Here is a 27,541-nt window from a genome sequence, read left to right on the forward strand (position 1 = left end):
CTCAGGACTGGAAATGAAAGAATTAACCTATTATCATTTCTTTGAGTTGGCTGAAAGCTTTTTTTTGCTGGCCCTTGTAGTGGCTATTCTTTGTGTAAACCTGAAGGTCCCTGGCAGGACGTCAGAGGAAAGGCTTGAAAACCCAAATGTATGTTCCTGCCTGCAGATGCCTCTACTCAGGGGAAGTTCTTCAAGCTGGGAGGAGAAGTCAGCTGGGAAGATCCCTGGCTTTGCTGGGAGAGCAGGGCTGGAGACAGAGCTGTCGTGGAAGGAGCAGCAATGTCTGGGGGAGGCTGCAGAGCAGCCCTGGCTTTGTTATTTCCTTTGACTTGGAGCAGAAAATTGCAGAGGAAGGCCTGGGAGGAGAGGCAGGGTAGGTTTAATGGAGGCAGAGTTGAGCTCAGCGGGAAGGAGGCACGGCTGGCTGCAAGGGCAGAGTTTATGGAGCAGCAGAGGCAGAGGTGTGGCCCGGCAGTGGCAGCTGAGTGCCAGGCACGGTTCTCTCCCTGACCTCCCCATGACCATCTGTAATTTAGTCCCTGTCTCAAGAGGGTAACTCATCCATCTGCTGGCACTTGGAGTGCAAACGTGCCTTTTTTTTTTTTTTTTTTAATCTGTATTGTTAGCTAAAACCTTTTGTGGCACACATTAGGTTTGACAGAAAGGGGAAGACTCCTTGCTCCACATTATATTAAAAGCTGAATTGTTTAATTTCATAGTGAATCAGAAAAGCCAGGGCTAGGAGATTGCTGGTTTAAATGTGCTCTCATTGCCAGTACCACTTCAGCAGCAGGGGTGTCTGCAATCAGAAGCTTGTGAAGAGTGAAAAATGCTACATTTCTTGGAATGCTTCTGTAGACTGCCTGGTGGTCTCAAGAGGATGGAGGACAGCACTGGCTGCCTTATTTTGGAGGTTTAAACTGGTCTTTTTTTGTTGCTTCTTTAATGTGGAACCCTTCTCATCTGCCTATTTTGTCCATTGATTCTTTAGCAAAGCCACTGTCAGAGCGAGTTAACAAACACTAATACTGCTCTTTGGGTCACTTTTCAGCAGGATTATCAATGAACAAGCTGACATTTGCAGTTTGCTTTGCTTGACTGTAGAACTGCTTTCCATGCAAGGGTGATTTACTGTTAGATTTTATTCCTGGGATGTCATGACAGTGTCTCGCTGGTTCATTTGGCTTTGGCAAAAGAGAATGTACTTATTTGTGTGGGAAGGAAAAAAAGGCTGATATAATCTTAAACATGAGAGCCTTGATAACTGTCTGGTCATGTACTCAAGAGTTACTTGGATAGGATTGAATGAGAGATGCTAGACATCCAAGAATTGTAGATATTTCTTTGTGATGTGGCACAACAGGCTGGAATGCCATGGAAAGTCTGGCTAGTGCTGGATCTTGTGGTTTGTCTCTTATTCCTCATTTGCTGAATCCATTCTGCTCTTCATTTTCCCATATCATTATAAATAATTGTGGGGGAGAAATGAAAACTGTTGATGCCTCTGTTTCTCTGTAATCCCCAGTCCTCATTCTGCTCTAATTTAATCCAGTTGTCTCGGCAGCAGGAGGCTGAGGGGAGGCATGCACACAGCCCTGCTCCCTTTCCCACTCACCCCCAGCCCCACAGAGTGCCTCAAACACCCACCCCCATGGAACAGCATCCAGCTTTTCCTGTCATTGATTCCAAAACTTTCTGTGCAGTTTGATTTACATCAGCCCTGTCAAACAGGATCTCAGTGTGGTGTCCTGGCTGCAGCCTCTCTCCCCTGTCCATCACATGCTGACAGAGGTGCTGGGACCTGCAGCCTGGTGGGGTTTTGTGTCCATCCAGAGGCCCGTGGCTGTGGTTACATCTGCAGGACAGATTCCAGCCTTGAGTGTTTTAGTGCCAAATTGCATAAACTCTGTGTCAGAAGGGGCTTAGGCAGAGATCTCTTGCTCCCAGCGAGGTCTCTCTGCTCCTTGTCTTTGGGTTGTTAGAACTGGAGGTGAAATATGTTAGAGCATTGGCCCTTGAAAGAATTCCGTCTTCCATCCATCCTTGCTGGCACTGTGGAAAAAGTTAAAATAATAAGGAAAAAAAAATAGCTGATGTTCAGCTGTCTTCCTGCAGAAAAATAAACCCTTTTCTTGGAGAAAGCTGAAGGGAGTTGAGGTCTTCTATCTTGTACCCTTGTATATCTTGTACTTGTGCACACAGCACGTGGCTCTAAACCCTCTGACATGTGTCTTAATGCTATTTGTGAGTGATAAGATTTCTTTTTAGCTGTGTTGATAATACTCATATGAAAATCCTATCCTAGTCAAAAGCTATTGAAGTGTTCAGAACATCAGCAGAAATATGTTTATTTGCTCTAAGGGGTTAACACGTGTCCCTGTGCCCAGCACCACAGAGTCACAGAGTCATTGTATTGGAAAAAACCTCCAAGATCACCAAGTCCAACCATCAACCCGCCAGCAGGACCATGTTTGCTGTAAACCATGCCCTCAAGTGCCATATCTGCACATTTTTTGAGGTATTCTGAGAGATTCCAAGACTTTGTTCAAATTATCATTTTATTATTTTTCCCCTTGTGCTGTCACACAGTGGGAGGTTTCTCCTAAATGTTCACCTGTGCTCCTGTCGCTGTCATTGCCATGTGTGCGCCCAGCCAAGGGAGTGCTGGATGACATTCTGCCTCCAAGAACTGTGAATTCGGGAGGGACAAACTTGCTGCCTCTGGATCTTGGACGGGCATTGAGACGTACTGGAGAGGCGCTAACAATAAATGACTTTATGCCCACCTTTACCACTTGCTCCGGCACAAACTGCTTTTACTCCGCTGGCTTTTAGGCTGAACCCAACCCGCAGCTGCCGCTGTTAGACCCGCAGGGCCGTGTGAGGCTCACGGCACCGGGAAGCAAACGCAGCGCCGGGGGCTCGGGGCCCGGCAGCGACCCCCGGTCCCGGGGGAGCGGCGGGGGCCGGGCCGGGGCGGGGCGGCGGCGGCGGCGCCAATGGGAGCGGGCGGGCGGCGCCGGGCGCGGGCGGCGGAGCCTCTGGGCGAACAAAGAGGGAGCGGGAGCGGGCGGAGGGACGGCAGCGGGCGGGGGGGACGCTCGGCCATGCGGGGCCGGCGGCCGCGGTGCGGGTGAGGCGGGCGGCGCTCCATGGCCGGCGGCTCGGGGTGAGGCAGGCGCGGGCATGGCGGGCGTGAGCTACTCGCCGCCCTGGTGGGTGAGCCTGCTGCACCGCCTGCCGCACCTCAGCCTGCGCTGGGAGCTCACCGCCGCCGACTTCCGACCGCACGACGCCGAGTACCAGCAGGTGGGTCTGCCCGGGGCCGCGCGGGGTGCGGGGTGCGCGCCCCCGGCCGCGAGGGGCGGCGGGAGCGGGGGCTCGGCCCGCCCGGAGGCGGAGGAGGAGGAGGAGGAGGAGAAGGGGGCGTGCGGCCCCCGCTGGGGCTGCCCGGGTGGGTGGCCGAGGGTGCCGTGTCCCCGCTGCTCCCGGAGCAGGTGCCCCTGCAGGGCCGGGCCAGGCGGGGCTGGGGCGGGAGGTCACCACCCCGAGCTGCCCCCAGCCTGCCCGGAGCGCGGGTTCTTCTTGGCAGAAGCTGAAATTATAGATTGATAGAATCACTGAGGTTGGAAAAGCCTTCCAGGATCAGAGAGCTCAACCTTCGACCCGATGCCACCGTGTGCCCGCTGACCCCTGGAGCGGGGCAGGAGCCAGGGCTGGCCCGGCCGGCTCCCAGCGCTGCCCGGCAAAGGCACCGTCCCGGCCTGGAGCCCCGGGGCTGCCCGCAGCCACCATGGGCTGTGCCAGTGCTGTGCGGGCTCTGCTGACCATCCATCCCCTCTGTGCCAGTCCTGTGCAGCCTGCACTGACCATCCCCTTTGATGCCACCAGCCCCGCAGCGAGGCCAGCAGTGCCTTTCCAAACCGGCTGCCTGCCTGCTGGAAAACAGATGACTTAATGCACGAGAGTGGCGTTAGCATCAAGTGCACAGGAGGATGCTCGCAGAATACTTGTGTTCAGCTCTTTTTTTTTTTTTTTTTTAATGCTGCTTAGCCTGTATCCTGTGCTTGGTTGGCTGGGCATGTAATTAAAATGATTGTGGAGTGAATCTGTGTGCTCCAACATCTGTGTTCTCTGCTGTCATCTTGGAACAGAGCTGCAGTGACTCTGCTGCCTCGTTTTGCCACGGTCCCTGGTTTTGAAAACACCATTTTGCTTTTCTGAACATACTTGCAGTGTCCTATATACACAGCCTGCTATCATGCACACAGGCATCAAGGCTAAAGCATCTAAGCAGTTCTTGTTTATTCTAGGAGTAGAAGGTATTAGAAATACTTTAGGAAGCAGTATGTTTTGGCTTTTTGTTCTAAACAGATGAACAGATCTGAGGACTGAAGCTAGAGCAAAATGTGAGAGATGTATTTAAAGAGCCGTGGGTAGATACAAAGAAATATCTTTATACCAGCAAATCAAAGGGACTTTTGAGCTAACTTTGTATTTTGAAGCTTCAATTTGTTAATTTGTTTTAGTTCCCTTGGCTTAGCAGAGTTCAAGATGGCCACATGCAGATGTAACGCTGCACAGCAGCTGAACTGTATTTCCATGACCTCAGAGGGTAGCTGCCTTTAAAACAAGGGATATGCAATCCTGGAGATCAGAAGTTAAGAGTTCATTGAAAGATCTTCTTGGGAGTGTGTTATCATGAAATAAGCACTCGGTGACCTTTTGAATAGACAGCAGATGTACCAGTTTTCACTTAAATTGCTTAAAAGCATTCCTAGCAATAATCTGGGGTTGTGTTTGTTTGTCAGATAATTTTTCTACAGTAATCATATTCCCACTTCAAGCCTTTTGCTGTTCTCCTCCTGTGTAGCTGCCTCCCCTCCCTTGATGGCATTAAGGACTTCTTGCACAGCAGTCGATGGCCTTTTAAGCCTTAACGTCAGCTCTCAAGAAAACATTTTATCAAATCCAAACTCCAATGCCTGCATTACTGAGGCGTCTGTCATCAAGAGAATGGTTTGAGCAGCAGCAGCTTTGCTGGTTTTGGTGTGGTGAGGGGTAGCAGGCAGGCTCCAGCAGCACTGCAGCCTGTGCTATCAGAGCTGTGGTTATATAACCACGCTGCTGCTGTGGCTCTGCAAGTTGGCTCTGGAGTTCGTAGGCACATAGATTAATTCTAATGCAGTGAACCAGGGAAACTTAATCCAGCACTGGGAACTGTAATGATAAATGCTCTCTTGTGCTTTAAATGCTTCTGGAGGCCTTTTGGTTTGAATTCTAGATTTTTAAATGAATTTATACCTCTTGCCCTGTGTGCAGCCTGTGCTGGCATTGTTTTCCCTTGTCTTTAGGAACCTTTTGTATTTAACAGGTCATGTACATACTCAAAATTTGGAAGTCCATTTTTTAATTTTAACTTTGCCTTATTTATCTTTACTTTGTAGGTCTCACTGATGCAAACTGTGTATGTTTTTGTTTTCTATTCCATTAGTGATTGATGTTCTGATTCTCAAGTATGAACTATTAAACTGCACACTGCATTTGATTTCCCCAGGGGCTGAGGAGAGGTCAGTGGGGGGATGCTAGAGGAAGTTTATGGGCACAGGTAAGGGCAGGGTGTCCCTACCTGTAAGGAAGGATTGCCTTTGCTAAACTGCATGACTCCAGTTCATCTGGGAGCTGGACCGTTGTCATAAATAGCCACACAGCTGGGCTCAGTGTCCAGTCCCATTCTGACGTGTTTTGAGGAAGGAAGCAATGTACCCTTTCTGATTCTTCACTGCTTCTCTAGAAAAGATTTCCCAACCCGTGACCACAGGAAAGCAGCACTTTTCTTATAAAACTCTTTTCTTCAGTCACCTTTCAGTAAAAACCCACCTGTTTGTTGTACTCCTGTTTTGTGATGGGCTTTGAAATTGTGCATCAGCTGAGCATCCCACTGCAGCCAGAAGTGGAATGCAGTGGCTTGGGTTTGCATGTTGTCCTGTCACTTGTTGCAGTGCCACGTGCTGCTGCAGGTGAGGAGGCTGCTGCCTGGAGAGGCTTTGCACCTCTGCCTAGCAGGATTAGGGTAATGCCAAGCTGCTCTTCCCCTGCAGCAGCAGCCCAGCCATTGTGCCCTGAAACCTCTCTGAGGGAGGGCAGATAAGCACATGCTGCCGCTCTTTGAAGTCTAGGTCTTTGTTAAGTCTGCTGGGACCCTGGGTGATGGGGGATGTCCAGCAGGATGTGGATGCAGTGGCTGCTTCTGCTGTTCTGTCCCCATGAGTCCCTTGGCCAGGGCAGCAGGGATGCCTGCTGAGTGCTGGGCTGTCTCAAGGCTGCAGCCATTGTGTACCAACCTTCTGGGGCTTCCTCCTTTTGTCTGAGAGCATGAGAAGTGCTCATGGCAGTGCTGCTGCCAAGGGCTGAGATCAGTGCAGCTGCAGGTTTTGGCTGCATACCTTCTTCACCTGAGCCAGGCTCTAAAACACTCTCTCTGGTATTACTTTACTCTTTATCTTCTCCCACAGCATATCTTGTTGCATTAGGTTAGACCAGTGTGTGTGAGTGTGGAGGAGCAGAACAGATCCTTCCCCTCTGGACTAGATTGTTTAAAAATGTATGTGTATCCTGATGTCCTTCAGATGCTCTGCTTCTGCCACTACAAGCAGTGCAACCAGTTGTTTTCTTTTTCTGGAGGAACTGAGGTGAATCTCCATGTAGAATGAGCTGGGGTTGTGGCCCTTCTTCTGCAGGGGTTTGGCATGCTGATGAGTGCTATCAGAGCTGCCTTCGTGTGCCACTTGTAGGACGTGCTCCATAGTCCTCCCTACAGAGGATCTTATCAGACCAGTTCTTTTCCTAATCCTCCCATGAATCATTGGGGTTGAAAATATCTTGATATGAACAGCTTTGTTCTGGCTGTATTCTCATCTGAGTCATACTGCAGTGCTCTGCAAAGCCTTTTCATTGTGTAGTGAGTCACAAATTCTAGAGTGAAGGGAATGTAAAAATGGAGCAGAGCTCCTGTTCCTTCTGACAGCATCATGCTAACACCAGTTCAGGTCTCCCTGCCTTTTGCTGCTGATCAAGTCATGATGATCTTGCCAGTGCTGTCCACTTACTTTCCTGTTCAGTTGGTTGGCCCAGTGAGATGGTCCTGAGACTGCTGCTGTCACTGGTTTAATTTATTTAGCAATGTAAGTGACTGACTTAGCTTTGTGGCATTGAATTCACTTTCTTTCTCAGGGTAGAGTTGGTTAAGAGCCTTGAAGCAGCGTGGAGGTCACGTGCTGGAAAGGAATAGAAAAGCTGAATAGCTCTGTAATGCAGCACAACAACAGGTAATGGGATATCTGCTCCAGTCAGGGTGTCTGTACACTGACAGAAAAGGAGACTGTGGCACTTTAGTCTGGAGTCTGACTGTGGGCTCAGAAGTGCCCTGTGAACAGTGAAGGAGAAAAGAGGCTGTAAAAGCCAAACCACGGAGCCCTTTGGAGTTTCTGCTTTTTCTTCGTTGCTGGAAACTGACGATGTTGACACAAACCTGGGTAAATGCAAAGGTTATGTGTGAGTCAGGCCAGAAAAAAGAAAAATTCTCCAGCATCTTTGAAACTCATCCCTTGCACTGCTTCGTGCCTCCTCAGTACAGTCAGAGCTGCAGATGCATGGTTAGTAGGTGTAATGGCAGCTGTTTGTGCTTTGGAAGATGACTGATGATTGATTCACACCCATTAAGATGCAGAGTCGTGCTGAAGGAAGCAGTGACAAGAGCAGGGACATGCTCTAGTCCTTGGCTTTGAGATGCTCTCTTCAGTGTTGTCACCCAGGAGTTTCCTATCATGCCTCTGTCAGTGCTTTTGTGTTGTAATGTTCTTTTTCTCCCTCTGTACGTGTGCTGAGAAGGGATCCAGCAGGGAAAGGTGCTGTGTAAACCCAACACAGACTCTAATCCAAGGCATGTGTGTTTGAACCCATAGCCAAAGGTTCAGCAAGGAATTAATTCTGTCAGGTACTTTCTGGCTCTGTGAGGCTGTTTCCCCACACACAACAGCTAACGTCGTCTTTGGAAGTGTTTCTTGGCTGGAGAAACATGATGGAGCCCAAACTGCCAAAAAACTTGGATTATAGAGATTGTTTTAGAACTTCCTCTACTGTACTGGCATCTTATTTCAATTTTGAAACCAAGAGTCTCTCTGTAAATTGGAAACATGTGTATTAGTCAAGTTGGATGACGTGTTTTTGTCTAGTTGGCTCAAAGTCAGAGGGTAATGTGCCTTTTTTAAAGGGGTTGGACTGAAGGTTTCTTTCTTTCAAGAACAGATGGACCCCTTCCAAGGTCTGATCAGCTATCCTGCTGTAGCACCAGTTTGCTCATATTTCCAGAAAGGTTAAGTGACCCCTGTTAGTAGAATCCAATGTTGTCTGATGAAATTGAAGTTGTTTTTATTTTTTTAAGAGCTGCTGGTAAATTCCCTCTTCCCTTTACTCATCAGTGTCAGCTCCATGAGTAACCATGCAGTAATGCCTCCTATCAGCAAACTGGTGCTGTGCTCTGACTCTTCTCTCTTTGATCTGGAAGAGCCTTTACTGATGAGCATCACCACAACGAATAACCAAAAAGGTAAAACCAAGGCTATTTTTGGCTGATTTTTACCAAAGGTAGACATAAAATGTGTTCTGTTGATCATTCATCCAGTCATGCAGCAGCATATGGTGTGCAGAGAGGGAAAAATTCCACCTTTGCCAGCTTTGTGTGCAGCCCTGCTTTGTTTTGCTGACCCATGCTGTGCTGCCACGTTTTCAGATGCTCTCCTGAGAACTGGCAGGTTCTGGAAACACTGGCTGTAATTACCCTGCTCCAGTCAAAAAAACCAACTGTTTTAAAGGTGTGGTTTTAGCAGAGTACACAGGGGGAAAAGGTGTCTTGGAGAAAATGTGAAACACCTTGTGGAGGTGAGTGTGAGGAGATGTAAACCCTGCTTGCTTACTTCTCTGGTGGGATCCCAAAACTATTCATCCTGCACAGAGAAGGTGCTGGTGCCAGCCTGGTGAGCTTCCCAGCCTGAAGGCACATTTATAGAGCATGTGGTGCCCTGAAGGCACCGTGCTGGTCTCAGCTGGGAGGGCAGAACCAGAGCTGAAAACGTGTCTGGTTGTGGTGGCCAGCCACTGGCACCCTGGTGCTCCTGCACCTACACAACATTTGCCTTCCTGAGAAGGCTCCATTTTTATCCACATGAGTGTAACACCATCTGACTCCTGGTCTGCAACACCTGATCTCTAGCAGTCTGGAGAAAGGGGTAAGGAAATTCACTTCAGTCTTAGCATGTCTTGCCTCTTTTTGTTCTTTTCCCCTTCATGCCTTCTTGAGCAGAGGAACATCTGTGGTCTCCAGGTTAACAAAGTGCCTTTGTTTAAATATTGAGCCAATGAAGCAAGCAGGGCTTAAAGCAGATGTTGATGTGGATTTTTAGTGTTCTTTACTTTTTGTTATTAGGGAAAGTGAGAAATTCTCACCCAGAAGAACATATCCCATTAGGCATGGCTCTGGAGATTAAGGGCACTGAAGTCAGGTGCTTTCTCTGACTTAATCCCAGGGTTCTGAATGTGGATTAAGGGGCTGTGCCACAAGTCTTCTTGACCTCTTACTTGTACTGTGGGATTATATTTATTTTGGGACCTGTAAACAGAAACCTGTCCATTGAGTGCAAGAGAGAGGAAAGTTATGGGCCTGTGTCTCATCAGGTTTTTTGCCCTGTTTCTGCAGAGCAGACAGTCAGAGGAACAAGCATTCTCCAACCCCTTGGAATTTCTGTCTTTTTTTCTGTTCTTTCTATTTCATTTGGTTTGGTTTTTTCCTTCCCTTTTTCTTCCAGGACAAGGCTAATTTTACACCATTTCTCCTGTTCCCCTGCCCCCAGCAGCACCCACTGATGGAAGGGTGAAGTCCGGAGCTGGTGGTGTTTGTGTTGAGTGGCTGTGCTGTGGCACAGCTTGCACGGTCACCCTGGTGTGACCCTCCTGTACCTGTGAGGATGGCTGTGCTCAAGGGCCAGTGGAGATGGCCAGAGCTTCTCCTGGAGTCATTCTTTCACAGGCTTTGATGTCAGGTGAATTTGCCTGGGTGGCTGCAAGCAAGCAGGGCGTAAGGTGGTTCTCAATCTTAATTTTCTTAGGGTGGAGGGGAGTCAGCACCTTGTTTGCATTAACCTCTTGGTGACTGTCAGTTCTCTTCTTGTTCCTGTTTTAATTTTCAGTAGTAACTTCTCCACCAGTTATGGTGAGATTTCCCATTCCCCTTGAGTGAGTAGGAGAACTTGGCTTGTTTTCAGCTGAATGGGATTCCCATGGCTGGGGGAAGGGATGTGATGTCTAGGAATTTATTTGCTCTAAGATTCAGATGAGACCTGAGAAACATTGGAATATATCAGGATTACCTACTGCACTGAACCTCAATTCTCACTTTTAAGGCATTAATAAGACTCATAATACTCAAGAGGTGGTAGTAATAATAATAATAATAGTATCCAAGCCCAGTAATTTTGCTCCTCTCTTGTCAAGACTGCTGCACTTTCTGGGTATGTCATCCTACCAGTTCTTTGTTTTAGCTGATGACAATGATTAACAAGACAGATGAGCTAAAATCAAGGAGGATCAAGTTCAAGCAAGGCTTCTAGTCCTGGGGATGCATTCATATGACAGTCTGAAAAAACAAAAAAGTCATCACTGTTAGAAATCCTCTCCTTTCCTCCACTTCAAGGGATGACTGATGTGTTGCAGCAGTGAAAAACTGGAAATTGGTTACATTTATTCACAAACCAGAAATTATTTTTGCTGCATGGCAAAGAGGTCTCTAGGTGAATAGTGGCTGTGGGGCAGAGCCATGCTGATGCTATTTTTTTTTGTATTAAATAAACTGGAAAAGGACAAAACACAGAGCACTTTCATGTTGCAAAAGCTTTCATTTCAAACTTCTTTTTTTTTTTTAGATTTCTGCGTAATGAGCCACTTATAGTGTTTGAGTCTGATCTTGTAATTGTGAGCTTTAGGGTTTGGTAAGCTGCAAATGTGCACGTTTTTGCAAAGTAGTCATTTGTGTGCTAAGGCTGCCAGGCTATTCTCTTGCAAGAAAAAAGAAAAGTAGGTTAGCGTGCAATCCATGGCCACAGCAGTTGGTGTAACTCAGTCAGATGCTTTGCTATTCCCTTCTCCAAGCACTGGGGAACATAAGGGTAACATTTGCAATAATGTGTGCTTTCACATGCTTATCAGGTTGCTTGCTTCAGCAGATGTAATGAACGCCAGCTCTCTTTTTAGTTATTATTTTAACAAATGAGCGGTTTTTGGTCAATGGCGAGAGCAGCATTGAAACCATCCAGGGAAAGAGCTGACACTCCCCTCCACCTTCACTTCAACTGGAGCTGCACCCTCGGATTTTGATTTCCTCGGTCACCACTAAATGCTTTTTCTGGCTGATATGGCTCAGAATGGTGCCACACGTGCATATGCATGAAAGCCCTTTGTAGTGTGAAATTAGGGATGAAAGATATTGCTAATCAGCCCTAACAATGCAGGACTTATTCCTGGACGAGGGGAACAGGGAATGTGGGGAATGGATGTTTCACAAATGTGTAACACATTCAGACACGTTGTTATGCCAGTGTTGGTGTCTGTGCACGGACGCCCTTTTCAGGCTGTAAAATGCTGCTGTTCATGCAGGGAATTTCAACAAGCCTTCTATTCAAGGCCGAAATTCAAAATAACGCCAAAATCCAAATGGAGGCACTTCAGTTGCATAATAGTGTCTGTTACAAGGAGGCCTTGGTGCAGGAGATGATGTAATGCTCCTTAAGATAAGGCCCAGGCTGGGGATGGGGAGAAAGGGAAGATGGTGTCAGTGACAGAGCCATTAAAAGTATTGCTAATGGTATCAAAGCTTTCCATAGGGTGTTAATTAGCACGCCTGAATAATTCCAAAGTTGATTGTGTTACAAGTGTACATGTGGAAAAAAACTGCTCGGTGCTACCTGTTTTCTCTGATCATAATCGCTTTTTCCCTGGGGTGAGCTTTCTTGAAGTTCAACAGTGTGCTCGAGCTCCTGTAGATGATAAACTGGTAATTTTGACACTTGCTCTAGGAGCTAAGAATGCCTCAGTCTGCCAAAGAAATGCTTGCTTAAATTGTGATGCTTCTCACAGGGCTGTGCCTGGAGCTGTTACTGTTCTGAGGCCTCCAGCCGCTTGTTACTTTATTTCCTCCTAAAGTTTGTGGTTCATCTATACGAATTTTCTTTAGGTTAGGAATAATCTGTGTTGCATCCTTGCAGCAAGTGCCTCTGGTCCGTTTTTGGGCTGGCATGGTCAGAGGGGGCACGCAGGATTGCTGCCCTACCTATGGCCCGCCCCATCCCCTTTCTCCCTGCCCTTACAGTACTCACTCCAGGAAATGCTGAGAAAGTCGGGAGTAATGGAATTCATGAAATTCAAGCTGTGCTTCAATGAAAACGTGTTTTCAATTTCTGCCTCCTCGGGAGCCTGGGACCGAGCTGTGATTGTGGGGGCTGGGGCCGGATGAATGGAAGTGCCGGAGTCAGCGCTCTGCCGAGCCTCTCCCGCATCTCCCTCGGCATTCAGAGGCTGCCGAGAGCTTTGTGGCAGCTTCAGGAAGCGTTTTTGTATTCAGCTGGCCAAAAAAGCCCAGGCGTTTTCCTGCTGGGTTTGATCTGGCAGTCGGGGTCTGAATGACAGTGACATGTTGGAGAGGAACGTGATGGGGGAAGCATCAGCTGCGGGTGGCTCGTCCCCCCTCTCTGCTCTTGATCCTGCTCACGGTGTCCTTTGAGTGTCCTGCAGCCGATTAAGGGTGAGAATTATAATGGTGACTCAAAAGCCTTTGGTAAAACTCATTAATTCATTCCTCCTTTAATTAGACACCCAGCCATGGGCTTATAATTATCAGGGCCCAGGAAGGTTTGCAGCTGTAATAAGCTGTGCTGCATCAATTGCAGAAATTGTGGGGTTTTGGCAAATGCAGATATGGTGAACTCTTCTCGCTGGTTTTTGGTGAGGAACATGCAAAGACATAGAAATGAAAGAAGCAGCTGAGTGTGTGCTGTGACTGACCTCTGGCTGAATCTTGCCTTGTGGTGTTGAACTGAAAGGAAAGGGTGGAGTTGTCCTGCTTATAGATATTTTTTCCTTGGGAGGTGTAATAATGTAACTGTCAAAGAGAGAAAAGAGGAAGGAGAATCAAATGAAAATATTATCTTAATATGGAATATTGTATAAAACCTTTAGCACCCAGTGGAATTACACTTTTGGAATCAGTGTAACAAGAACAGCTGCAGGCATTGCACACAGCACCCATTTTGCTTTTTGGAAGTTAGGGAATAGCTGGGTGTTCTACAATGAAAAGTACCAGGTACTTTTTTTCAGTCTTCTTGGGGAACAAAATCAATAGTGAACTTCTATTATTTTGCAATGTCTTCTTGTTTCTGAAATGGGAAGCGAGGTAATTTTCAGAACTAATTTGTGCAGCTCACCCCCAGCAACAGATGATCGGGGTCTTCTGAGAGAAGCTTGTGCTGCTTCTGGTACCTTTGAAATGCTCATGGGTTCTTTTCTTTTGCAGAACAACAACTAGAGTGGAGGCTGAAAGGATTTCAGGGAAGACCTTATTTCTACTCTTTGCATCTCTGCTTGTAGTTCTGATCCTTGTGAATGCCATGGTAGACCCTGATAAATGATCTCCTTTTAGCATTGGACTGACAGGCTGTCAAGTGCAAGCAATCCAAAAAGGCACAGACCTAGGAAAAGGCAAGGGATGAAGATAGCTGGCAGCCACTGGGCTTAAACAGAGATGATTGAAGAGATAGGCTTCATTTTTCAATATTTTTTTCCTTAGACTTTTTAACTTGAGTTAGGTTAGAATGAACATTTTGGACTTGAAGAAATGGGAGCTGTTGCACAAGAGTAGATCAGAGGTACTGCTAGGCAATGGCAAGTATTAATGCTCATGTTCCCTTAAGAGGGAAACTGTTTCAATTGGAGTAGGTGGCAGGAGAAAATGGATCAGCTGTGTTTTGGGTCTTTTTCTGTCTGGATTTAGTGGAAAGCACAGATAGTACCTCCAGAGAGGATGGAATGATTTGTTTGACACTTCTGTAGCTAAACAGAAGTCTTTACTTCTGATGAGGGTGCTATTTTAAAACCACTGTACAACACTTCTTGTGTGCCTTTTTGTATTACAGTATGTGGCTGCCGTCTTCTGTTTGTCCTTCCCATCCCCTCCCCACACAGTCTGAGTTATTGTTGGTTTATGAGACTGAGTTGTGCCTGGAACTTGGCTGGAACTGGGCTTCATCCCTGGTCTCTGAGGTCAAATCTGCTGGCCTTTCCTTATTTCTGTATATATTTAAAATTCCTACAGGTTAGACAATAAACATTGGATCAACCTGAGTGGACAAATTAATTGGAGCAGCAAATTTACAAGGTTAACAATTGCCTTTCAATCTCATAAGTCCAACTTGGTAAATGTCCTGCTGAGGTTCCTGGCTGCTCTTGGAGCCCATGTTCTGGGGCAGGTTTTGTACTCTAACATTGAACCTCTTGATCACTGCAGAGGGATTTTTTTCGAGCTTTTTCAGCCTGACCCACTGCAAACTAAAAAAATCTCTTTGAGCACAAACTCTCCAGCATTTCAAATGCTCCAATATGAAATGGCAAAGTGCAGATGATGAATATGAAATAGGTCAGGTGCTGTTGACAGAATTCTCCGTGTGGACAAGCGGTGCTCTGGGAGCTGCTTCCAAGGTCTTGGAGGAGCTGTGTAAATGATCATGGATGCTGGGAGCGTTCTGCTGAGGTGTAAATAACAAGGTTGGACAGTTTAGGCTGCCTCTGCTGTTTTTATTAGTGCAGCTTGGCTTTCGCCTCGGGTGATGTGGAGGTTATGGGAGAAGGAGGAAGGGACAAGCTGTGAATTTGCCTCCTCTCCCAGCAGAGCATGATGAGAAGGTTTGGGGATCTGGTTACCCTAATCCTCCCTTGGCATGTTAATTCTTCTTGTCTCTTTACTTGTATCTTATGTCTGAAATTCCTACTGAGGCAACTGCTTGCTGGCTCACGTGTGTCTCACTGCAGTGCCCTTTCAACCTTTTTTGTGTGCATTTTGTTGCAGCTATTACAGATCAGTTGCCTGCTATGGTATTTCATCGCTGTTAATTTTTATTCTCAAGAAAATGTTGCTCTGAGATGTGGCTGCTTGTCTTGTTCCTGTCCTAAATACATTTACTGGCTATTTGCCAGATATGACATCTTCTGCCTGTGGTTGACCCACCTCTTAATGTCCTCTGCAGATCCAAGTTCATTTTTGTGGATAGATCTGAATCACTTTCTGCTGACTTCTTGGACCACAGCAGTGACAAATACCACTGGTGAAATGCAGTTCTGCAGGTGTAACCTATGGGCTGGACTCTCATCACTAACTTAATTATCACCTTTGGTTTACATGTGCTGGCTCCAGCAAGGGTGGTCTTGGATATGTGATGCAATAAATTAAACACAAGGTTCCTAAGAAAGAATTAGTTTCCAGGATAGGCTGTGAATGCTCTTCAAGGTTCAAGTTCAAACCAGGTGTGTCTGTTTTTTCTCTGCCAAAGTGAAATTTGCTGCTCTGTCAGATGTAGTGAATGTTGAGCTTCCTTTCTAACATCTGTGCCTTCAGCTGGGATTCACCAGCAGTTTAGTTCTTTACTTCCTCCTCACAAACACATCATCAGCATTTCTTTGATACTAAAGCCAGTCCTACAAGGCTGTCATCCTTGAGGATGTGATCAACAAGGCTTCTGTCCCAGAGTTGTGTTCAACTAGCCTTTGACATGCTGCTGCCTTCCAACAAGTCACAGGTCACATCTCCTGGGAAAACAGAGCTCCTGAGTGTTTTCTGTGTGGCTGCACTCAGACCTTGGGCAGTGTGTGGTCATGGCCTTGTGCTGTGAATATGGCTCACTGTAAACAGGGCTGAGCTCCTGGAAACTGCTGCTGTCCTCAGCTTTATTCTCAGTGAGGATTTTTTTTTCTTGTTAAGAGCAGGGCACATGAAATGGAACCACAGCTCTGCTCTAGTGCTGCAGTAAGGAAATAGTACATGGTGGGAAGTTTGATGTTAACTGCAAGTGATGTGTTCTTTTTGTAGTCAAAGCATTAGCTATGCTGGGATAAGAATCTTTTTCTTGGTACACCTGTGGCTTGGCCTGTGTGGCTCTTTGTGTTCCAGGACAGCATTTCTGCTGATGTAGATGATGAGCTGATGGCTGGAGGAAGAGTTCATGTGTGTGTGCACATTCCATCAGTTGGGGAATGGTGCTGGCCACTGCATGTGGTTATCAAAGCTGCACTTGGGCTGCTGGTTCTGGCACAATCCTGGCTGTGAGGATCTAAAGCTCCTCCAGTGCTGCTGAGTGGGGTCTCAGTAGGCAGGAAAGCATCTCTGTGATTCCCAGCTGCTCACAATGAGCAGGGTCTTCAGGCTGTTTTTGTTGCACTCCTTGCTATCATGCATTTACCACCCAGGCAGCAGCCAGATAACCCCCCAAGCTTGTGCCCCTGGTAAAAAGGCTTCCAAAGGGGGGGTTGCACATTCCAGGCACGTCCTGGCTCAAGCTGAGTTAGTCATGCATCTCCCCAAGCGTGTCAGAGCTCAGATCTGTCTCTCCTGCTGCTGCTCTCACATCCATGCTCTGTAAAAGACAGTCCTCAACAAAAGGGCACTTGGACTTGTGGAGCCTGCTTACATGATGTTGTCACTTCTTTCACCCTGATCTTCAGAGACACTGTTTGGAGTGCAGAAGTATTTTCAGGAGCCTGGGAAAGTGGCTGGGACTGTAGGGCACTGTCTCAAATAAAATAGTGGCAACCAGTGCTAGGAAAGTGAAAAATATCTCATTTTTTAGGAGAAAACTTGATGCCATGCTATCCCTCATGATCATGTTCTGTGTCTGGAAGCTACTGCTAAAGCTGCTGGTCTCTACATGTGGGATTGCACTATCATGTCTTCAAATGTATGCAAAAACCTGTTCATGTGCCTTCCCTTACACGCTTTCCACCTGAGGGCATAATCCAGTGACAATACAATCACTCCCATAGCAACCAGCCTGTCATAAACAGGATTATGGCACCTAGACAGGATGGAGCACAAAGAATTCAGGGAAGAACTGCCCCCTCATTACCATGGAGCAAAGCAGGGTAAATGGGGAGCTGTGTGTGTCACCAGAGAACAGGGGAGGAGGAAGGGCACAGGTTCACGTGTGTGCTGTGTCCTTAAACTGGTGTGACAAAGCCTTGGGAAGGTGAATCTGTGTCGTTAGCAGGGCAAGGTAAAGCCTGCAGAGAGCCTGTTACTGATCTCTGGGTGCAAGTGCACCAGGCTGCATTGGCTCAGCTAATGAGATTAAACCCCTGAAGGCACCAGGGACACATTCTAGCCATCCCTTGCCTTCCTTTTTTCCACTTCCCAGTCATGGACACTCTTATCCTCCAGTCTGTAGAGGGTAAGACTTGTCTGCTGTAAAGTACTGCATTTTTTTCCTGTCTGCAGAGTTAAATTAAAATACTTTCTCAACACACATTCAAGCTTGCACTCTCTTTTAGTATAAACTTGAGCTGTTTTATTGTCACAGATGATGGGAAGAAGCTGCAAAATCAAAAGCTTCTGTCTTTAGCTCCTTCTGCAGAGAAGACAAACAGTGTCACGTAATGTTCTTCTGCAGACCATAAAGGAAAGAGAACTACTTCACTTGCACACAGTTACTGCCAGTGGTATTGTAGTTGGTTTTATGCTGCATAGATTTAAGTGAGAACAGTTACTGAGTGCTTTGTAGGAGTGTTTGAGCAGCTGCTCTGCTCTGCTTTGTTCTGCAGTTTATGCACCACTTGCTTTTGCTCAATAAAAGGCAGTGTGAAAACACGGAGTTATTGCAGATATTTGGTCTGTGGCTTCAGGGTATCTTATCATGGGGCTGCTCAAAACTTCCTTCTGGTGAATTGCTCACTGTCTTTGCAGCCTTTGGGTGATGTAAGCAATGGCTCCGTTGCTTCAGTCAGTCAAAAGCACTGCTTGGCTCTGTCCCAGGAGCTTTAACACCTGCTAAAAGGCTGAAGAATTCTGGCCAACTGCTGCCAGCCCTTAAGTGCTGTGAAAAGTCTCTTGTCAAAGATCCAGCTTTCTGTCCAGGTTGGGAATCAAGATAATGTTCCCCACGAATTGAGTGGGCTTGGTCAGAGCAGCTCCAGCTCTCTGTTGTTGCTGAGTTACTTTTTGTAGTGATGGTGTTTTTAGAGAGCTGAGTTTGTGGAAAGGGAATGCAAAATTGCTGAGGAGAACACGACTCTCTTCTTTTTATTGTGTTTTTACTGCTGGTCCTGCAATCAGTGAGGTCTGACAGCCACACGTGATTAGAGAATGAGCTTCAGTAAGAGATGCTGTGAGTCCAGCATGGGGGCAAGAGGGGGTTTTGTTCCTGATTAGGATTCTCACCCAAAATATATTCACAAATGAGGTTTTAAATACCTGTCTATAAAGAATAGGAAGAAAAAATTCCTATAGGGAAGTGAGTATCTCAAGCCTGTGATATTTCAAGTGCAAGTTGAATGTATGGTGTGGCCTGGCTTAAAAATCTGTATAAAACTACTCATGCAAGGTGATACACCTGGTTCCCTTTTGTGGCAACCTTTATGGGAGAGTTCCTACATAGCCTGGGGTTTTTCTGCTTTACACACTGGTGAATCCCACTTTGGGATAATGTTCCAAACAGGCAAATTGCAGATCTGCACATGGAACAGGGTATTTGGTGCTTCAGAAAAACTCTTTTTGCAAATGCAAAGTTAGCCATGAGGGTAACTGTATGTATTAGTGCTGAAAGTTGCTGTAAAGCCAAGGAATGTGGTTCAGTGGTCAAGATAAGGTGGCTGAAAGTCCATCCAGCTGCAGCAGTGAACTGAAAGACACTGAAATAAAAGTAAACACAGCAGGCAAATAGCAAATAAGTAACCGAGCATGAGTTCCTGGCATAGATTTGATGAAAATGTGTTCCAGGAACCACAGCAGCAAGAAAGGGTGATATCATGTATTTCTGCAATTGTTATTCTGGAACCTCTCACTGAGAATGCTGATCTGGCACTAACAGCTGTTTATAAGTAGCCAAATGTAATTTTTAAGTTTGTATAAGTACTGCCTGCAGGACTGATAAATGTTGTTTGTGTTAGTGGAAGTGTCCAACCTCAGTGATGTTGCAAACACACAAAAGTCATTATAAGGCACCACAAGGTGAGTGTTGAATGATAGGCCAAAAATCAGAGCAGCCACAGGGATGGCTCGTAGCAGGAATGACCCAATGCTCAGATATCAATGGTTGTATGGGAGGCTGGATTAAACAATCCTTCCCAGGAATTTTCAGGCCAGGACTCTCTCCCTGTTGCTCCAAAGAGCTGCAGCAGATGAGTGCAGAGCAGTGAGTGGAGGAGGCATCAGGCTGTTGTCCATTGGATTTCTCCTTCTTTTGCTGGATCCCTCCTCATAATTCCAGTTGGAATGTTGTGGGCTGTGTTTCTAACCTGAGATGTGAGGCTTGAAACAGCAGACTGAGGAGTCTGTGCTCCTGGGCTTCCATTCTGAAAGGCACTGTAACCCCAAATCTGCCAGTCAGTAGTTGTGAAGATGTTAGGGAAAGGAAAAGGACCTGGTTTGTGGGTTAGAAGTGCAAGTCCCTCCCAAGGCCAAGTGAGGACCTGGTGAGCAGGAGCTCTGGAGCCTGTTCATTCAGGTGAATCCTTCCCTGGGGTTTTCTGGTGAGTCCTGCCCTGGTGGCTGTGCTGGGTCAGGGCTGTGACCACACAGCTCTTTTGGCTGAAGAAGCTTTTCCCTTGAGGTTTGTTGGGTGTTGTGCAACACCTTGGGCTTGGCCTGTCAAGCTCTTCTGCTCCTGCACTTCTGTCTTGCTGTGTTTCTTCATGGATAGGAAGCATTGGTGGCAGAAATACACAAAAATACACAAAAGATGCACTAATCTCAGCATACCTAAGTAGGGACAAGAGAAAAAGGAGTTGGTGGGAAGAATAGCTCAGGATTACACTGTGAGGGGGGAGCTATCAGCCAGTTTGGGATGTGAAAGAAAATCAACTTCCTTCTACTTCTGCCTAGTTTTGGCCTCAGTGAGCAGTGTTGTGGGCTCTCTGAAGGAAGCCTGCAGTGTGTTTAAGGTTTCAAAGGCCAGGACTGCTGAGGCTGTCTGTTGGTGGGAGGATGTGATGTTTTCAGGATGCTGAACTGCAGTTGTGAGATGAATTGTCTTTTAGTGGGTGGAGAAGTGGGGGAAGTCTCCGTTATCAACAGCGAGTGTCCCAAGTGGCTCAAATTTCCAGCAACCTTTTATTTGGTTCCTGATTTCTGCTTCTTGATTGAGCTCCCCAAGATATTCCAAACGGGAGGTTCAACACAAAGTCTGCCATGTTCCACACTTTTCCACCCAACTCTTGGTGCTGCCGCAGCAGGAGGGCCCAGGGACTTTGTGTCCCCCAATGACACATGGCTCAGTGCAGAGGGCTGCACACTTTTTGACCAGCTGTGGCTCTGTGAAGCAGCTAAAGCTCCACAGGGGATGTGGACCTGGCATTTCTGCCTCTCAAACTGATCCAAGCACTGTTCTGCTGAGAGGTAGAAGCTTTGCAGTAATTTCTTCCCCAGATGTAGCTGCTGTGCAAACAAATGTTGGAGGACTATTTTCTCACAATGGTCCTCTATCAAGGGTGCTTCAGCCTTCACCAGTTACTGGATTAGCATAACAAGGGTGGTTTGAAGCAATGCTGATAGGAGCAGAGTGTTTCCTGCTAGAATTACGATCAAGCAACTTATAATTCTGCTGTCTTGCACTTTTTTCAATCCTGGACTTAAAAGGAAAGCTTTGTCTGCCTGAAGTGTCACCACTTCCTCTCCTGCATCTCTGAAGTGCAGAAGGGTTTGGTGCTGTCCAAGTCTGCAGTGCACAGCCTGGGGCTGGTGCTAGAAGAGGTCACGCTTCTGGGAACTGTGGAGCATTGCAAAAATATTTCCTCCCTCGTGCTGTGTTTGGAAAGATTGTTTTTCCTAATAACCCAGATAAACTGCATGTTCTCAAGTCCTGTGTGGTTTGAGTGTTTTGTTGTTGCTGGTGGTTTTTCATTTAGATTCTTTTTGCAACGTGCAGGTGCTTAGATATACTCAAAGAGCCCCGGAGAAAACTTTAGTGTTGTCACTTTCCTTACAAGTTAGATGAGAGTTCTGAAGTTGTTTTTAAAACCCCCCAAACAATCAAACCCAAACATCTTTATGTTGTAGAAATCCATGCAAACAAATTGACTTTAGGTTTTTTGTGTCTACACTGAAACCCCAGGAAATCCCATGGTTGTGTGGAGCCCAAACTTTGCTGCAAGGTTTGTACTTGTGATCTGAATCTCTGGAAAATGAGTCTGTTTCTCTAAAGAATTGAAAATCTCTTTTTTAAACATTATAGGGAGGGAGATTCTGACCATTTTGTGTAACTGTGTGCTCAAAGTCTACTTTACTTTTTAATGACATTAAAGACTTTTTTTGTTCCAATTTCCCATGGAATGGCATTGCTGTATCAGTGCTGCAGTGCTAGGACCTGTATGTGGTGGTGAAACTGCATCCAGCACCCATTTAGAATAAATACATTTGTATTGCTTGTTGAACAAGATAAAGAAATGGATAGCACTGTAATTTAACATACACAGCACAATTTAAAATTAGATTTGGGCTGTGAACATGGATATTTGTCTGTGATAGGCACCTACAGGCAGGACCTCAGCAGAGAAATAGTGCATAATTGTGGTTTCAACACTGAGTCTTTCTTTGTGTAAATGGCACCTAAATCTGAGGTCCTGCATGGGCAATTCTAGCACTGATGTGACTCTCCCATCCCTCATAAAGTTTCCAGCTTTAGCTCTTTTAATCACACCTGTGTGAAGTGGAAATTTGTGGTTCCTGAGGTCATGGCCCAGGAGGGTGGCTGGAACATTTTGCACTCTGGGGCTGCTCAGTGATAAAATCAGGGCACTGCCCAGGCTGGGAACAGGTTTTCACAGCAGCTCAGAGGTGGCTCTGGTTGCAGTTATAGAGTAACCAGGCCTGGAATGCACAGGAGCAGCCCTGCCAGCCTGGACCGCGCTGTTTGAGCAGCTGCCCAGTGAACCAAACTGAACATCTGATCCAGGCATGAAACACTGGATATTTGGGGCTGATTAATTGTAATAACCCTGGCCTGGCATAAACCTGCCATGGAAATAAAGTCCCTGGACCTTCCTGGTGCTGCAGCACCAAGAGTTGGGTGGAAAAGTGTGGGACATGGCAGACTTTGTGTCGAATCTCCCTTTTGGAATATCTTGGAGTGCCCAATCAAGAAGCAGAAATCAGGAACCAAATAAAAGGTTGCTGGCTGACCTCTGTCTTCATGGCTTTTCCAAACCATAGCTTTTTTAAAACCATCATGGAAAAAACCACACTTCTGGTTTTGGCTAATAGATGAGCTGTTTCCTGCCCTTTATGGCTTCTTTCTGGTTTGGAGTTGGAAACAATGCTGAGAGCACATAGAACAACCCACTGGACTGCTGGGGAAAGGGTCTGTAATAGCATTTTATTTCTGGTTCATTTGTGACCTGCAGAGTTGTAGCTGAGCAGGGAATATTCCTCTTAAAGTGCTAACATCAGCCCCATCCTTTTCAGAGCTGATTCTTTGTTTCCCTCTGTCCTTAAGACCACACTCTCCATCACTTTAACAGCCTGTTCCTGTTGCCACAGGAGCAGGTGATCAATTTTCCCCTTCCAGCAGCGGATTATGCGCGATGTGATGCTCTCCTTGGTGCTGTGTGTGCCTCTGCTCCTCCCCAGTGTGCAGGAGAGCTCTGGATGTGGCTGCTCTGTGTGGCAGGGTCTCAGTTGGGGTGTAGTGCCGCTCCACAGCTGGACAGGCAGTGGCACAGGTGACACTTCACCAGACCCTGGGGCTCAGCTGGTGTCTGGAATGGAACTCCATCCCCACCTTCCCTGCAAGCTCCCCTCCTGCATTTTGAAGCCCTCTTCAGAGTTGCCCCTCTTTAGAAGAGTGATGAGAAGTGAGATCCAGGGCTGTGCAGCTCAGTTCAGGCCCATCCATTTGTCAGGCAAATGCTTTTCCAGGGCTCCATTCCCACAGGAAGTGTCAGGCCTGATAAATAGGCTTCCTTACTTCTTCATTTTCCCTGGAGCTTAGTTTCTAGGAAGAGATAGTATTATGTAAAATACAGGAGATGGTCACCAGGGACCAACCTGGATTGGAGACAGGGCAGAAATATTTTAATTTTGAAGCTGGCTGGATAAACAGTTAAATGAACAAACACTTTTATTTTACAGAGACTTTACTTTAAAAAAAAAGAAAGGAAGGGAAGCAAGATTGATACATTGAAGTGTCTGGGAGGGAACATCCTTTCAGATGTTTGGTGTGTTGGAGATAAAGGCAGCCTCCCTTTAATCAGTGGCCTTTTTTCCTAGTGCTTTATAATGCAGTGCAGCCAGTGAGTCTGGCTTTCTGAATTTCTGATTTCTGGGCTCTGGCTGAAATAGCTCTTCCTGCAGGGATCAAAATGGGAAATGACCTGAGCTACACAAGAGGAAGAAGGGGAGTGACTTGCTGGCTGGAAACTTGGTAGTTCTGTTTATCTGTTCAGTAGCTGAGCAGTAATTACTTTTCAAGTGTTCAGGGTTTGGCTAGTGGGACCATGCATTGTCTGTTATCCATGGAAGCATGATGATGGGAAAAAGGGGTGTTCACCTCTTAAGATTTTAGTTAGAATAAAGTTTGTGACTGATATTGTTATGAAAGCATTTTTTTCATTAACACCATTTTCATAGGCAGAGTTGCCTTGAATCTGATCAGATGTGTTAGTCTGAATAAGGATTCTTATTGCTTGGTGAGCAGAATGTGGGATATGGCTGGACATGCTTTAACCTGGTCACACTGGTTTGCAATGTCTCACTGTGATGTAAGATATTTAAGTGTTATCCAGTGATTCCTGGGCTCCATAGATGGAATTTCAAGTTAACTTTAGAACCAAGAACCACTTGAGTAATTATTTTCTTACAATATCATCATGCATTCAAAAGAATTAAGAGTTTTATTTTCAAGATCATAAGTTATGTTCATGCTTCATGAATCTTTTAGTCTGGATTGAATCATTATAAAAAGGCTTCTTCTCTCATTTAATTTTTGTGGGAGTAAATTTTTCCTAGTGCCTGTTTGCTGGGGAGTAGCCAAAGGATCTAAATCTTGGCTATGGCTTGAATTTTGTTTTTTCAGTTGAGGGGAAAAGGAAAAGGGTGTCTCCAGAGGGCAGACCAGTGACCAGCATGCCTTGAGTGTGAATGATGAGGGCTTCCTTAATGCTTTGCCCTGGCAGTCTGGGTGCTTTTATGTCTGCTTTGGAGTGGTCAGTGTCTCCAGACTAGCAGTAGTTTTCAAGGATGGTGATGTTTTCCAGAGGGACAAACTTCAGTTGAAGAACAATTATAATAATGAAGTTTTGTGAATAGCTGTTCTTTCCTGTACCTGAGAGAGCCACTTTTGTGCCTGGAGAAGTCACGGAGGATTTGAGCAAAAAAGACTGAAGACTAAACCTAGCTTGTCTAGAGATCAAATGCTCCACTAGAGTGAGTATTAAAAATAGTTTGGGGAGCTAAAATGATCTTTGGTGCCTAGAGCAATGAACTACATGAAATAATCCTGCTCAAGTCCTGGGACATCAGAGGCTTACTTTGAGCTGACCTCCTGTTAAAGGACTTGAAACGACAGCCCTTGCAATTCAGCTTGTCCAACTTGATTAGATTTTATCTGGAGCTTGATTGAATTTGTGAACAAGATTATGAAAAGCAACATGACTGTCAATGAGGTGAACAGTCTTTGAGGGGAAATTCTCTGCTATCCCAGAGGGTAGTGCTTTTAAGTTCAGTTATGAATATTAGAATTCCTTGATTAAGTTAGTTGCAGGTTTTAATAAGGCTGCTGTGCATCAATTTAACACAGAGCTTAACACAAAACTTGTGTGGTGTTTGCTTCCTGAAAGGGAAGGGTCTTCTTCCCATCTCAGCTGCTACCAAACTGGTCTTGGAGACCCTGGGATGTTATTTTAGGGAGAAGCTTTGATCATCAAGCAGAGCAGCAGAAATAGCCTTGCTTTTTAGTGTGGAGCTGTGTCTGCTGTGCTTCACTGCTCCAGCAGGTCAGCTGGGAGATGATGACCTCTGGGTGATTCACCTAAACAGCACAACTTGGTATTTGTGTAGTGGATATCAAAGTCAGTCTCCCTTGAGGACATAGGGATTTACAGCCTTTTTTTTTTTTAAAGGAGAAGAAAATAGAGGGAAACCTGGCTATCTTCCCTCTGTGGATGGGGTAAATGACAGGCTTTGGAAGCTGCTGTGCTACCTGCTGCTTCATTTTCCTGGCTGCTCTAGTAAGAGTGGCCTTGTGTCCAGCTCAGAGGCCACAGCAGTGATGTGGGGAGTGATTGCTTGGGCCCAGGGAGAGCCACACTGCCCATCACAGCCTCAATTGTCACAACTTCTCATGGTGGCTTTCTTGTTTTTCTTCTGTTGCTAAGTGTTCAGCTGTGATGTTGGAGAAGAAAAAGAAAGTCTGACACCTTCATATGTAGCAGCAGCTGCTAATGAGGAAAGTAGTGCTTTGTCAAAACTGGAGAGGTCTCACTTATTAAAACTATGCTTTTTACCTCTTTTTTTTTCTTGTTGAAGTAAAAGTAAGTTGATTCAGAAATAACAGTAATTTATAAGCTTGAGAACAGTGCCCATATAAATGATTACAGACCTTTTTGGCTACTGCCAAAGTAATAAAGAAATCTAATATTTAGCTGTCTGCTTGTCAAATGCCTTTACAAGTAGTTTTGCTCAAAGCAACCAACAGCAGATGTGACAGATTTTCAAATGAATTTGTACCTTTAGTCCCTAAAAACTTTTAAGTTGTTTTAGTACTTAGTAGGGTGGCAGGATCTCCTCCTCTCTGACAAGAAAGTCTATGAAGGTGCTGCATTTCTTGGAGCTTTTTCCTGTTTGAGACAACCATAGCAGCAATGGGTGTGTGTATGTTTGCATGCAGGAAACCTGTGGGTTTTGCCTTTAAGATATTAAATTTGCTCTTTGTTCTATCCCCAGCATGGATTGCTTCAGGAGCTCCTGTTTCAGTGCAGAGCTGGGTGTTCAGGAGCCAAATTTATCTGTTTGACCTCATGCTGGTGCTTCTCACCTGCCTCCGTGCTGTTTGATCAGCTGAGGGCAGGCAATTCAGGGCAGGCAGTGACACAAAACTCAGTTGTTCCTGCAGTGCTTTATACATAGTGGGAGCAGGTAGGTGTTCCTGGCTGCACAAACAATTGCTGTGGTGCAGTTGTGTGATGGCAAACAGGGAGAGGAGCTGCTGCTTTCCCTCCTTGAGCGGGGCAGGCTCAGAGTGAGCCCTGGGGAACTTCACAGCTTGAGCACCTGATCAATAAACAGTGACTGCTCAGGGACTGAGCTGCTCCTGCACACACTGGGAAATAGGGCACTGGAGTTCATTCTTTCCTTGGCTCTAAGTGCTCCTGGAAGATAATTCAAGATATTTCTTGTGCTGGAGCCTGCAAATCATTGCATTTGAGTTCTGTGTCTTGGATTAATTTTTGTTTGGATCTGTTGGGGATTTGGTTTAGGTTGTTGTGCAAGAGGGAAGGTGTAACCAGCTCTCCTGCAGGGACCTGTGCTGCTCAGGCACCAGAGCCAGCTTTGCTCCTCCTCATCCAATTCCTGACCTGCTCTGTGCCTGTGCTGGGATGAGCCCAACAGCTGGATCAGCTCCTTTCCCACATGATGCCACTTTCTGTGCTCTCTCCTGCTTGCTCTTTGAGAATTCTGATTCTCTGTTATAAACCTTGGTGTGGTCTGGAACCTGGGATTGGGGCACTTTTGTAGGGAAGCTGGGGCTGGGCAGCTTTCTTTGTAGAGACCACTTCCTCCCTCACTGTCCTGAATTAGTGGAGTGCAACAGCTCCAGAAGCAGCACTTGTGCTGTGTGGTGCTGCCTTTGAGGAGCATTAATCCCTTTTGGGTGTCAGTGCTTCTCTGAGCTGTGTCAGGCACAAGCACAGCTGCACATCTTACCCCTTCCCCTCCACCCCTCCTTATTCCTGCAGTTCTGCCTTGCTTGTCAAGGAAAACCTGAGCTGAGGACCAAGATAAAACATGTGATTTTCCTACATTCTTGTATACAGGCAAGAATCCTTACTTTGGCCTCTCAGAAATCTCCACATTTTGGGAGAATATAGATCAACAGAAAAATGATTATTGGAAAACTCCAGATGGCTTATTTTGGATATGTGAAAAAAGAGCATACCCAAACCTCCCGTCTCAGTGGAAAGGGAAGCCAGGATTTTTTCTTTAACATGACCTGGTGGAGATCAATTAGGGATGCCAGTTCATGAG

The 27,541-nt window shown here is 46.2% G+C and overlaps 1 protein-coding gene across 3 annotated transcripts in view; it reads left to right on the plus strand.

Moving 5' to 3' along the window:
* The first annotated feature begins 3,054 nt into the window (after positions 1-3,054).
* The window catches only part of TTYH3 (tweety family member 3), a 69,082-nt gene continuing 44,595 nt past the window's right edge, over positions 3,055-27,541 (plus strand). For 2 of the 3 annotated variants that reach the window (XM_026793713.2, XM_074553258.1), the window contains exon 1: positions 3,055-3,309. In XM_026793713.2, coding sequence (XP_026649514.2) covers positions 3,187-3,309 — 123 coding nt within the window. In that variant the 5' untranslated portion in view covers positions 3,055-3,186. The remainder of the gene's footprint in view (positions 3,310-27,541) is intronic. The other variant, XM_074553257.1, reaches the window with a different exon arrangement.

The sequence above is a fragment of the Zonotrichia albicollis genome, chromosome 16 (genome assembly GCF_047830755.1).
Source record: "Zonotrichia albicollis isolate bZonAlb1 chromosome 16, bZonAlb1.hap1, whole genome shotgun sequence".
Lineage (NCBI taxonomy): Eukaryota > Metazoa > Chordata > Aves > Passeriformes > Passerellidae > Zonotrichia > Zonotrichia albicollis.